At 40.7% G+C, this 13,640-nt stretch overlaps 1 protein-coding gene across 1 annotated transcript in view; it reads right to left on the bottom strand.

Moving 5' to 3' along the window:
• LOC137439309 (transmembrane protein 132D) overlaps positions 1-13,387 on the bottom strand; it is a 78,112-nt gene extending 64,725 nt beyond the window's left edge. The window contains exon 1 of the mRNA XM_078767937.1: positions 13,376-13,387. Coding sequence (XP_078624063.1) covers positions 13,376-13,387 — 12 coding nt within the window. The remainder of the gene's footprint in view (positions 1-13,375) is intronic.
• Positions 13,388-13,640: the final 253 nt, after the last annotated feature.

Here is a 13,640-nt window from a genome sequence, read left to right as displayed (position 1 = left end):
CACACAAACACAAGCACACATCCCCCCACCCCACCCACCACCCCCAACACACACACACACACACACACTCCCCACCCCCAACCCCCAACACACACACACACACACACACACACACACACACACACACACACACACACACACACACACACACACACACACACACACACACACACACACACACACTTTACAACAACCCTGCTTTCACATTATTATTATTTTTTCTCCATCAATTTATCACGAGATGATGCTCAAAAAATTTCATCCTTGTCGGATGAAGTTTTGTACTTGTCGAATTATGACGTCATAATGGAGGCACATATGACATGATTCACAAGGCTTATTCTCCAGGGATAGTTCTTTGCAATGAGATATGTCTCAATCGTTTCTACTCAGCGCTTTTGTAGATAGTGAGATGTAAAAAATTTCGGTTTTCACAAGATGGCGGCCGTACCATGTGACCTGTGACGTCATAATTACCCTCAAAAGATTATTCATGCCAGGCGCACCTATGGTGAAAATTTCATGTCAATCCATGCAATGATTGCAGAAAAAGCGATTTTTAAAAGAAAATAAACCTGAAAATTGCAGAGCCAGAATTATTTATTTAGTCTGAGAAGCCAATGCGAGGTTTCTTCTTCCTCAGCTTCTTTCAACTCTGTGTCAAATGCGATCGAGTTACAAAAGTCAGAATTTGACCAAATCTGTTTTATTCGTTTGTTAATATACCTCAGCTGTTGACAAATCTTAAATTAGAATTTTGAGGTTAAAATGACAGCGAGAGATCGTGTCCAATGATGCCTTCAGTCTGTACATGTGATAAATAATTAAATCTGCACACTCGAAGCCTCGTCTTCTTCACGCAATAACAACTTCTAGCTTCCAGACTGTACATCCAATCATCTTGAAATTTTGCACACTTGTTACACTTCATGACTTCTACTATAGTGTGAAGTTTCACCTCAATCAATAAAGCGATTCAAGAGATAACCATTTTTTTTCCTTCGTTTAATTAACGATATCTGCCAAACCACGTGACCTATCGCAAATTCCAAAATGACATTTTAGTAGACTGACATGCTGAACAGATCTGTGAAGTTTCCCCTCGATTGGATCAAAAACGAGGGAGGAGCTAGGTTTTAAAGGTTCATGCTTAAAAACGTCATAACTCTGAAACCATGTGACACATGACGTCATGCTCGCTGACTTTTTTGTTCGTCATGGGTATGCGATTCTGCCTGCAAAGTTTGGCCTCGATCTTTTCAGCCATTGCAGAGAAAAAGGGATTTTCGTGTTTTCATGAAAAACAATATGGCGGCCGAATCACGTGACCAGTGACGTCATAATTACCATTAAAATATTCTACAGATGGAGTCACTCCTCTGGTGAAAATTTGATCTCAATTGGTCCAATTATTGCAGAGAAAATGTTTTTTAAAGGAAATTAAAACTTAAAATGGCAATAGCACTGGGTGACATGGCCTGGTCGGACAAAATGTTGCGTTTCTTCTTCTTTTAACAATAACGACTTATAGTTTCGAGACCGTCCATCCAATCATCTTGAAATTTTGCACACTTGTTCCGCTTGATGAGCGCTACATTGCATTAAAATTCAAGTCGATCAATGCAGTGGTTCAAGAGTTAGAAGCTTTTAAGGATTTTCCTTCCATTATTTATTGTGGCCAAACCATGTGACTTATCAAAACGTCTCAAGTAACATTGAAACATCCCCCTATGAGGAACATTTGTGTAAAGTTTCCACTCGATATCTTCACAAATTATGGAGGTGATACCTTTTCTAGTTTATGCTTTAAAACGTCATAACTCTGAAACCATGTGATGGATGATGTCGTGCTCAGAGGCTTTTTGTTCGTCATGGGTATGCGATTATGCATGCCAAGTTTGGGCTCGATCTGTTCAGGCGTTTTGGATAAAATGGGATTTTAGTGTTTTTTCAGACTTTTCAATCAAAACAATATGGCGGCCGAAGCATGTGACGTATGACTTCGAAATTTTTTGCATTCTGAGGTTTTTTAACTTAGCATCTGGGGAAAAAATCTCATTTTCGGGGGAGAAAAAATTGTGTTTGACGAATTCTAACCTCTTAACGTTAGCATTTTTTAAATACTCAATACACAAGTTTTTTGTTCCCATTGCAGAGTTCTTTAGAATGAGCCATTACTCAAATGTTTCCATTCAGCCGTTCCGGAGATATAGAGGGGCAAATTTGAAGGTATTTTACAAGATGGCGCCCATACCACGTACCTATGACGTCATAATTAGCACTTAAAATTATACGAGCCTCGCCGATCATTTGATGAAAATTTCCTGTCAATCCGACCAACGGCTGCTGAGAAAATTAATTTTTAAAGTTTTTGGAGGTGCAAAATAGGGTGGAAGAATAATAATAAGAAAAACTCTAGCAGTAATAATAGGTTACTCTCCATTTCATGGAGAGTAAACCTAACTAGAATGCCACTCAGTAGAGCGCATACTCCTGCCGTGGGTCAAGTTGGAATAATACGTTTTGTTTAACATCCCCTCTCCCCAAAACAATAAAGGAGCAAGAAAGTAGGCCCTAACTTCAGAGAATTAATTTTGATATATCTCGGAATTAGAGAAAAACATCATTTAAGAATAAGAATAAGAATAAGAATAAAAGCTTTAATGCAGTAAAACAGAAAGAAAAAAAATTCCCAAAAAAATTCCCCCAAAAAATTCCTGGATCCGGAATAATATCCTGAGCTTCACCAAAAGTAATCAATTCTTCCTTCTCCCAAGGGCAATCATCCCAACAACTTTCATCCAAATCCGTTCAGAACTTTTCCAGATATCTTGTTCACAAACACACGAACACACATATGCACACACACACACACACGGACGGACACGAGCGAATGCATTACTCCCTGGCGGGAGTAATAATAATAATAATAATAATAATAAATCGAATTGTCAAAATACCTTTGCTACAAACAATTTGAATGCTTACCTTACCTAATTCACTATATTTGACACTTCTACCGACTAAGATTTTTCGTATAAAATTTTCAAATCAGGTACATTTTTGTGACTCACCTGTACAAAAGTTTTTTGGGGGGATTTTAAGCCCGAAACTAAAATTATTTTATTTTTCTCGAACTACAGATCAGGAACTCTGCACAGAGCCATCATATTGCTGGGAAAACGTAGCAGCAAACTATGATTAAAACGAATACAAGAAAAGGAGTCGCACAGCTTCTGCAGACGATGAAACAAACAAATCGATAATAGTTTAATCTGAGGGATGAGTGTAAAGAGGAATAGCAGCATAAATCAAAATACAGGATGAGAGCAAAAGCAAAGTACACTCTTCCTCATTCAAAACACGAAACTTCTCGGTCATGCATTTCGACCTTAAGGCCTTTTTTGTTTGCAAAATCTTCCTCTTAATGCATTGTCTGGTTTATTCGTGCAGCTCACTTATCGGACCCAAGTGGCGCCTGTGAATCTCCGCTTTGCACTCAAGAAACAAGACAATTTGCTCGTGTCAAGTTTTGGAAGTAGGTTTATTGAGCCGAAGATGGCAGACAACCTCAGTTAATGCATGCTGGGACGTTGTTGGAGCGAACAACAATAGTAATTACCTCCGCCCCCGAAGGTGGATGGAGATTATGTATTCACTCCTGTTTGTTCCTTACGAAATCGAAGAATTGCAAGTATACTGGTTCATGTGGTCTGTTATTACCTCCATCACCTAAGGTAAAGGTGGGCATGAGTTATGTTCTCACCCCTGTCTGTTTGTTTGTCTGTGAACAGGATATCTCAAAAAGTTGTAAAAATATTTGGACGAAACCTAGTGGACAGGTTGGGTGTGCGGACAAGGACGGATTGATTCCATTTTGGTGAAAATCCAAATCCGGATCCAGATCTGAGAATTTTAAAAGTGATTTTTACCTGCGACATGTCACATGTCTACAAGAGCTCTGCATGGTTGTTGGTGCAGTTATTGTGGTTCTTGTTGGGGGGTCGATCTTTGAGATGTGCACCCATTGGTCAGACAGCTGTTAGACCCCACCCACATTTGTCGATGGACTCCACTCACCAGGCACCCAGACAAAATAATATGGCCGCCACCTTGATTTTTATGGTGGGCCTAAGAGATGAGGCCTGTAGGCCTCTGCTGATTATACACTGCCTGGGTTTTCGCATCAGATTTCCATTGGCTTTGTTTGGATCGAATGTTACTCATTATGAGGTACCCTGAAAAATCGAATTAAAATTACTAGTAATGTTTAACGAAGCCCATCACCAGGCTCGGTACAATGGCTTCCTAAAAGAATAGCATTACTCAATTTTTGAACGGCCCCATATTGGGGTTAAATAATCAGTGACCATGTGACGAATCAGCTCGTTCTGATATAACCGTGGTGAGGGTGACGTGGATAAAAGGTGGCGACTTAATCTTTTAAGAGTGATTTAAATGTGTGTTTCCCAATCACACTATTCATCTTTTAAGAGTGATTTAAATGTGTTTCCCAATCACAGTGTTCATCTTTTAAGAGTGATTTAAATGTGTTTCCCAATCACACTGTTCATCTTTTAAGAGTGATTTAAATGTGTGTTTCCCAATCACACTGTTCATTTTTTAAGAGTGATTTAAATGTGTGTTTCCCAATCACACTGTCATCTTTTCAGAGTGATTTAAATGTGTGTTTCCCAATGACACGATTCATCTTTTAAGAGTGATTTAAATGTGTGTTTCCCAATCACACTATTCATCTTTTATGAGCGATTTAAATGTGTGTTTCCCAATCACACTATTCATCATTTAAGAGTGATTTAAATGTGTGTTTCCCAATCACATGATTCATCTTTTAAGAGTGATTTAAATGTGTTTCCCAATCACACTGTTCATCTTTTAAGAGTGATTTAAATGTGTGTTTCCCAATCACACTGTCCATCTTTTAAGAGTGATTTAAATGTGTTTCCCAATCACGTTATTCATCTTTTAAGAGTGATTTAAATGTGTTTTTCCCAATCACACTATTCATCTTTTAAGAGTGATTTAAATGTGTTTCCCAATCACAGTGTTCATCTTTTAAGAGTGATTTAAATGTGTTTCCCAATCACACTGTTCATCTTTTAAGAGTGATTTAAATGTGTTTCCCAATCACACTGATCATCTTTTAAGAGTGATTTAAATGTGTGTTTCCCAATCACACTGTCATCTTTTCAGAGTGATTTAAATGTGTGTTTCCCAATGACACGATTCATCATTTAAGAGTGATTTAAATGTGTGTTTCCCAATCACACTGTCCATCTTTTAAGAGTGATTTAAATGTGTTTCCCAATCACGTTATTCATCTTTTAAGAGTGATTTAAATGTGTTTTTCCCAATCACACTATTCATCTTTCAAGTGTGATTTAAATGTGTTTTTCCCTATCACACTACTCATCTTTAAAGAGTGATTTAAATGTGTTTCCCAATCACGTTATTCATCTTTTAAGAGTGATTTAAATGTGTTTTTCCCAATCACACTATTCATCTTTCAAGTGTGATTTAAATGTGTTTTTCCCTATCACACTACTCATCTTTAAAGAGTGATTTAAATGTGTTTCCCAATCACACTATTCATCTTTTAAGAGTGATTTAAATGTGTGTTTCCCAATCACATTATTCATCTTTTAAGAGTGATTTAAATGTGTGTTTCCCAATCACACTATTCATCTTTTAAGAGTGATTTAAATGTGTGTTTCCCAATCACACTATTCATCTTTTAAGAGTGATTTAAATGTGTTTCCCAATCACACTGTTCATCTTTTAAGAGTAATTTAAATGTGTTTCCCAATCACACTATTCATCTTTTAAGAGTGATTTAAATGTGTTTCCCAATCACACTGTTCATCTTTTAAGAGTAATTTAAATGTGTGTTTCCCAATCACACTATTCATCTTTTAAGAGTGATTTAAATGTGTTTCCCAATCACACTATTCATCTTTTAAGAGTAATTTAAATGTGTGTTTCCCAATCACACTATTAATCTTTTGAGAGTGATTTAAATGTGTTTCCCAATCACACTATTCATCTTTTAAGAGTGATTTAAATGTGTGTTTCCCAATCGGCTCGTTACCATCTTGCCGCAGGTTGTCGGTCATTCTTGTTCACCATTGAGAGATGGGCCAAAAACGATATATATCGAGATATTGGAAAAGGTTCTGGACAGATTAGGACGAAACTAGGTAGATGAGTTGCTTCGGTGACAATAAGAAGCCAATTCGATTTTGGTTCGGATTTGGCCTATCGGTGGGATACGAAATGTGAACGTGTCAGCCTGGCAGAGGTAGGTGCTCCACCGAGTGTCTTCTAGTTTATTATAGTTTGGGATTTAAAAAACAACAGATTACCTCCGCAATTTCTTTACTTACAATCTGTTGCAGTCTCTAAAATCTTGGAAGCCATTTTGTTTTTTTTAACATACTGATTAGGCTATTAGGTAAAATGACACGTTATTAGGAAGCTGCTATCAAAATAGACATCCACACCTGCAATCTTATGGATAAGGAATTATTTTTAAGGAATGTGGGAGTTGCTTTTCAATGCTATTTCATGTTCTAATTACAGTCAATTATAAACTCAATTAAACCATTAGGGAAATATAAAATGGGAGTACCGAGCTGTGACTACATGGGCCCAAGCGCACTTTTTGTTGCATTGTTGGTAGCTCTAACATATATGTATGTATACATCTACATATTGGGATATATTGCACTGTTAGAGTGTATTGATGTCACCTGCTAGGAGCCAATCACAGAACACACAGCAGCACATGACTTGATGCCAAGCCACGCAAAGCATAGTGTATGCTTCTTTGGGCATTTATCGACGTGGAACATGAAAGTGTTTTTGCAGAGTTCAAATTTTTTCGAACCCTGTACTGCCTGGATCGATGACAATTAGCGTGCTGCTGTTTTCAACTTTGTATGATCCGTGGTTTCGAAAGAGCTGCAAAACGGACAAACAGACAGACAGACTGAATTGGATGTTATTATAAATGCCAGCAATGCCACCAATTGATTTACTGACGGCTTTAATTGAAAGACATGTTGCACTTCACAGACATATTGCATGTCTATCTGTGAATCTCAATGAGGATGAAAATGAAGGAACACACTCGAAAATAAGACATTTTATAACAAGTAGTATTGTTGTTGTTGCTCCATTTGTTGTTGTTGTTGTTGTTGTTGTTGTTGTCGTTCGTGTGCTCCTTCCGTGTACTTTTATATAGGTAGTTATCTCTTGCTTCAATAAATATTACTATGTATGATTTTGTGTGCTGCTTCTGTGTGTGTGATGCTTTATTATAAAGTGTCCGTGCTGTTTTTATCCGTGGTGAGCGTCTGAGAGCAATATGTTTTTATCCATGTCGAGCATCTGACAGCCTCATGTTTTTATCCATGGCGAGCTTCTGACAGCCTCATGTTTTTATCCGTGGCGAGAATTTGACAGCATCATGTTTTTATCCATGGCGAGCTTCTGACAGCCTCATGTTTTTATCCATGGCGAGCTTCTGACAGCCTCATGTTTTTATCCATGGCGAGCATCTGACAGCCTCATGTTTTTATCCATGTCGAGCATCTGACAGCAATATGTTTTTATCCGTGGCGAGCATCTGACAGCCTCATGTTTTTATCCATGGCGAGCTTCTGACAGCCTCATGTTTTTATCCGTGGCGAGAATTTGACAGCATCATGTTTTTATCCGTGGCGAGCATCTGACAGCCTCATGTTTTTATCCGTGGTGAGAATTTGACAGCATCATGTTTTTATCCATGGCGAGCATCTGACAGCCTCATGTTTTTATCCATGGCGAGCTTCTGACAGCCTCATGTTTTTATCCGTGGCGAGCATCTGACAGCCTCATGTTTTTATCCGTGGCGAGAATTTGACAGCATCATGTTTTTATCCGTGGCGAGCATCTGACAGCCTCATGTTTTTATCCGTGGCGAGAATTTGACAGCATCATGTTTTTATCCGTGGCGAGCATCTGACAGCCTCATGTTTTTATCCGTGGCGAGAATTTGACAGCATCATGTTTTTATCCATGGCGAGCATCTGACAGCCTCATGTTTTTATCCATGGCGAGCTTCTGACAGCCTCATGTTTTTATCCGTGGCGAGCATCTGACAGCCTCATGTTTTTATCCATGGCGAGCTTCTGACAGCCTCATGTTTTTATCCATGGCGAGCTTCTGACAGCCTCATGTTTTTATCCGTGGCGAGAATTTGACAGCATCATGTTTTTATCCATGGCGAGCTTCTGACAGCCTCATGTTTTTATCCATGGCGAGCTTCTGACAGCCTCATGTTTTTATCCATGGCGAGCTTCTGACAGCCTAATGTTTTTATCCATGGCGAGCTTCTGACAGCCTCATGTTTTTATCCGTGGCGAGAATTTGACAGCATCATGTTTTTATCCGTGGCGAGCATCTGACAGCATCATGTTTTTATCCGTGGCGAGCATCTGACAGCATCATGTTTTTATCCATGTCGAGCATCTGACAGCCTCATGTTTTTATCCATGGCGAGCTTCTGACAGCCTCATGTTTTTATCCGTGGCGAGAATTTGACAGCATCATGTTTTTATCCGTGGCGAGCATCTGACAGCATCATGTTTTTATCCGTGGCGAGCATCTGACAGCCTCATGTTTTTATCCGTGGCGAGAATTTGACAGCATCATGTTTTTATCCATGGCGAGCATCTGACAGCATCATGTTTTTATCCGTGGCGAGCATCTGACAGCCTCATGTTTTTATCCATGGCGAGCTTCTGACAGCCTCATGTTTTTATCCATGGCGAGCTTCTGACAGCCTCATGTTTTTATCCGTGGCGAGAATTTGACAGCATCATGTTTTTATCCGTGGCGAGCATCTGACAGCATCATGTTTTTATCCGTGGCGAGCATCTGACAGCATCATGTTTTTATCCATGTCGAGCATCTGACAGCCTCATGTTTTTATCCATGGCGAGCTTCTGACAGCCTCATGTTTTTATCCGTGGCGAGAATTTGACAGCATCATGTTTTTATCCGTGGCGAGCATCTGACAGCATCATGTTTTTATCCGTGGCGAGCATCTGACAGCCTCATGTTTTTATCCATGTCGAGCATCTGACAGCCTCATGTTTTTATCCATGGCGAGCTTCTGACAGCCTCATGTTTTTATCCATGGCGAGCTTCTGACAGCCTCATGTTTTTATCCATGGCGAGCTTCTGACAGCCTCATGTTTTTATCCATGGCGAGCATCTGACAGCCTCATGTTTTTATCCATGTCGAGCATCTGACAGCAATATGTTTTTATCCGTGGCGAGCATCTGACAGCCTCATGTTTTTATCCATGGCGAGCTTCTGACAGCCTCATGTTTTTATCCATGGCGAGCTTCTGACAGCCTCATGTTTTTATCCATGGCGAGCATCTGACAGCCTCATGTTTTTATCCATGTCGAGCATCTGACAGCAATATGTTTTTATCCGTGGCGAGCTTCTGACAGCCTCATGTTTTTATCCATGGCGAGCATCTGACAGCCTCATGTTTTTATCCATGGCGAGCTTCTGACAGCCCCATGTTTTTATCCATGGCGAGCATCTGACAGCCTCATGTTTTTATCCATGTCGAGCATCTGACAGCAATATGTTTTTATCCGTGGTGAGCTTCTGACAGCCTCATGTTTTTATCCATGGCGAGCATCTGACAGCCTCATGTTTTTATACGTGGCGAGCATCTGACAGCCTCATGTTTTTATCCGTGGCGAGCATCTGACAGCCTCATGTTTTTATCCGTGGCGAGCATCTGACAGCCTCATGTTTTTATCCGTGGCGAGCATCTGACAGCATCATGTTTTTATCCGTGGCGAGCATCTGACAGCCTCATGTTTTTATCCGTGGCGAGCATCTGACAGCATCATGTTTTTATCCATGGCGAGCATCTGACAGCCTCATGTTTTTATACGTGGCGAGCATCTGACAGCCTCATGTTTTTATCCATGGCGAGCATCTGACAGCCTCATGTTTTTATCCGTGGCGAGCATCTGACAGCCTCATGTTTTTATCCGTGGCGAGCATCTGACAGCATCATGTTTTTATCCGTGGCGAGCATCTGACAGCCTCATGTTTTTATCCGTGGCGAGCATCTGACAGCATCATGTTTTTATCCGTGGCGAGTATCTGACAGCCTCATGTTTTTATCCGTGGCGAGAATTTGACAGCATCATGTTTTTATCCATGGCGAGCATCTGACAGCATCATGTTTTTATCCATGGCGAGCATCTGACAGCCTCATGTTTTTATCCGTGGCGAGCATCTGACAGCATCATGTTTTTATCCGTGGCGAGAATTTGACAGCATCATGTTTTTATCTGTGGCGAGCATCTGACAGCCTCATGTTTTTATCCGTGGCGAGCATCTGACAGCATCATGTTTTTATCCGTGGCGAGAATTTGACAGCATCATGTTTTTATCCGTGGCGAGCATCTGACCGCATCATGTTTTTATCCGTGGCGAGCATCTGACAGCATCATGTTTTTATCCGTGGCGAGCATCTGACCGCATCATGTTTTTATCCGTGGCGAGCATGGATAAATTGGTGGAGAACTTTTTTTTAATGATGACGTGGTTTGGCCGCCATATTTGTTTTAACACAAAAGCCATAAAAACAACTAAAAATCACCTCCTGGCGAGGGTCTGCAATATCTGATTCCTCTCTCTTGTTGAATTAATTGTTCCAGCAAACCTCGAGTTCTGTTTCCAAGAATTATGGGTCGAAAATCATGGTGTTCTTGCTGTAAATTGTAATCGCAAAAGAGGGAAGACTGTCGATTTTGTGATAGCAATATAATATATAAAATACAGAGTTGAAAGTTGTATGAAGAAAGAAATGTGCAAAAATGTGCAGAAATGTGCAAAAATGTGCATAAATGTGCAAAAATGTGCAGAAATGTGCAGAAATGTGCAAAAATGTGCAGAAATGCTCCCCCAGCTCTCTCTGTGCTCTGTCCCCCAAATATTCCTACAGGTCGCACAAGATCTGCCAGCAACCCTCTGATGGTTAAACTGCCGAAATCTCGGCTCTCTGCTCACCTTCACTCTTTCATTCCTCTTTTCTCCCGCCTGTGGAACAAACTCCCTCACTCCCTTCAATCCCACTCCTCCCTCCAGGTCTTTAAAACAGCTGTTCACCACCATCTCTTATCTTCCCCCATCCATAACCTTGATCTTTTCTACCCCCACTAATTCACCCCAGATCCACCTTGTTTGAAATTCCAACTTATTTCCTGGAAATCCTGGCAGTGTCCAAATGTTTATACCTCTCCCACCCCCCCCCCCCCCCTTCACATGCCTCCCCCCCTTCACATGCCTCCCCCCCTTCACATGCCTCCCCCCCCAAAGCCCTCTCCCTCCCACAGATCTCTCGATGTCTCCATGTCTCTCGGTCCATGCTCTCAAATGTTGTGTTTGTGTCCTTCCCCCTCTCTCCCCATCTTGTCTACCGCTCCCGATGTTATTTGTTTTATGTGTCTGTTTGTCTTTCTGTGTGATTAATGTTCGCTCTTTCACGAGCCTCGATCTTGTATACAAAAAAAAAAAAAAAAAAAAATGTGCAAAAATGTGCAGAAATGTGCAAAAATGTTTTTCGCTGAAGAACAAAGGAGAGAAAATGCGCAAAACATTTTTGCAATTGCTCCATAAAGCCAATCATGAGACGAGTGCCTTGACAAAATAACGGACATAATAACATAATATACAAAATAACCTGAGCAATGGGAGCAAGTCAGAAATAGTGACATTAAAGATCCATTTTTGGGACAATTTGCCGCAAGGGTTGTGCTGGAGGAACTATGCTCGGTTTGCAACGACTTACCTTGATCTTAACTCCTCCAATTTGTCCCCTTGTGGTGATATACCAGTGTGTGACGGTAGTTTGTCGCATTGTTTGAGGTCGTGAGGAAGATGGTGAACTGCAATGATCCAGAATGCACGAGATGTGCATATTGCAGTGCGACAACAGGGCCTTTACATTTGGTTGAGCTAAAACCCATTGTGTTGAACATGAACTGTAACAATTACTGTTGTCATGGCAACGCTGGCATTATTAACAAGTTATATTACTGCCAAACCGTTTTTATTGCCATGCTAACATATGTTGGTTGAGGTGGCTGGCTTAAGATCACAAGGGCCTGAGTTAAAGCCTCTGTCAACAGTTGAATTAACACCACGTTGGTTGACTCAGCCTGCTATCCTTCCGAGGTTGGCAAAATGAGTACCAGCTTGGTGAGATGAATGAGCCATTGGGGTATCCTTCGTCAGAGTGGTGACCTGTTCAGGATTGTGCCCGCTAGCCAAGAAACTGCTTCATGCAAAAAGATGCAAAATGAAGATGCAAAAAGGAGTGGTCGTCGTCGTCGTCGTCGTCGTCGTCGTCGTCGTCCTCGTCATCATCATCATCATCATCATTCATCATCATCATCATCATCATCATCGTCATCATCATCATCATCATCATCATCATATGTTGGATCTCTCTCCAGCATGCATACATGTCCAATCTAATGCAATGTGTGAATTATATTCATTCCGATAACGATTTCTCATTTAGGTCAGTGTACTATCCCTCACTCCAACTAATCAGGCCTCCACCTCCCACTTCTTCTGTCACTTCTCATATCACTTCCTCCTATGTAAGAGCGGTGAATAACTTGATTTGTGCATCGCCCAAGGCTCATGCTGGAACCAAAGAAAAAGTTTTCACAAACGACAAGACAAACAAAGCAGGATTTATATAATAAATGGCCAACATCAAGGACACGACATAAACAAATTGGCAGGGGTGAGTGAAATGTATATATGCACATTCTGATAAATGGAAAGAGAAAGGGCCAATGACCTATTTGCACGATGCAAAGAGTGTCAAAACAAACACATTACAGCATGTGCAGGGTAATCCATTGGCAAATGTGTAAAAAAAAACTTCCATCGTTCCAGTGCCTAACAGGATGTGGAAGTGGGTCCCAGGTAGAGGGCGTTTATGACATCCCACGCACATGCGATCTGATCATTCCATCCAGAACATTGAAAACAAGGCATTGTCACCACAGATATAGCAGACAGAAAAAAACAAGGATGGCACATTGCGGAGTGAAGACACACGACGAAATGAATTTGATCCAAATGTTTCAGAAAGAACAAAAATGATCAAATCCAAGGAGCTCAAAATTACAAGAGAACTTAGAAAGTGAAGGAAATGATTTTCATATCTGTGCGAGTTGGAGCGAGTGGAGTGATAACAACCTCATGGTGTAATACAAAGAGGTACCAGGAACCTCATGGTGTAATACAAAGAGGTACCAGCAACCTCATGGTGTAATACAAAGAGGTACCAGCAACCTCATGGTGTAATACAAAGAGGTACCAGGAACCTCATGGTGTAATACAAAGAGGTACCAGCAACCTCATGGTGTAATACAAAGAGGTACCAGCAACCTCATGGAGTATTACAAAAAGGTACCAGAAACCTCATGGAGTATTACAAAGAGGTACCAGCAACCTCATGGTGCAATACAAAGAGGTACCAGCAACCTCATGGTGTAATACAAAGAGGTACCAGCAACCT

Source organism: Myxine glutinosa, chromosome 14 (assembly GCF_964187855.1).
Source record: "Myxine glutinosa chromosome 14, kmMyxGlut1.1, whole genome shotgun sequence".
Lineage (NCBI taxonomy): Eukaryota > Metazoa > Chordata > Myxini > Myxiniformes > Myxinidae > Myxine > Myxine glutinosa.
This window is presented reverse-complemented; position numbering and strand designations above follow the sequence as displayed.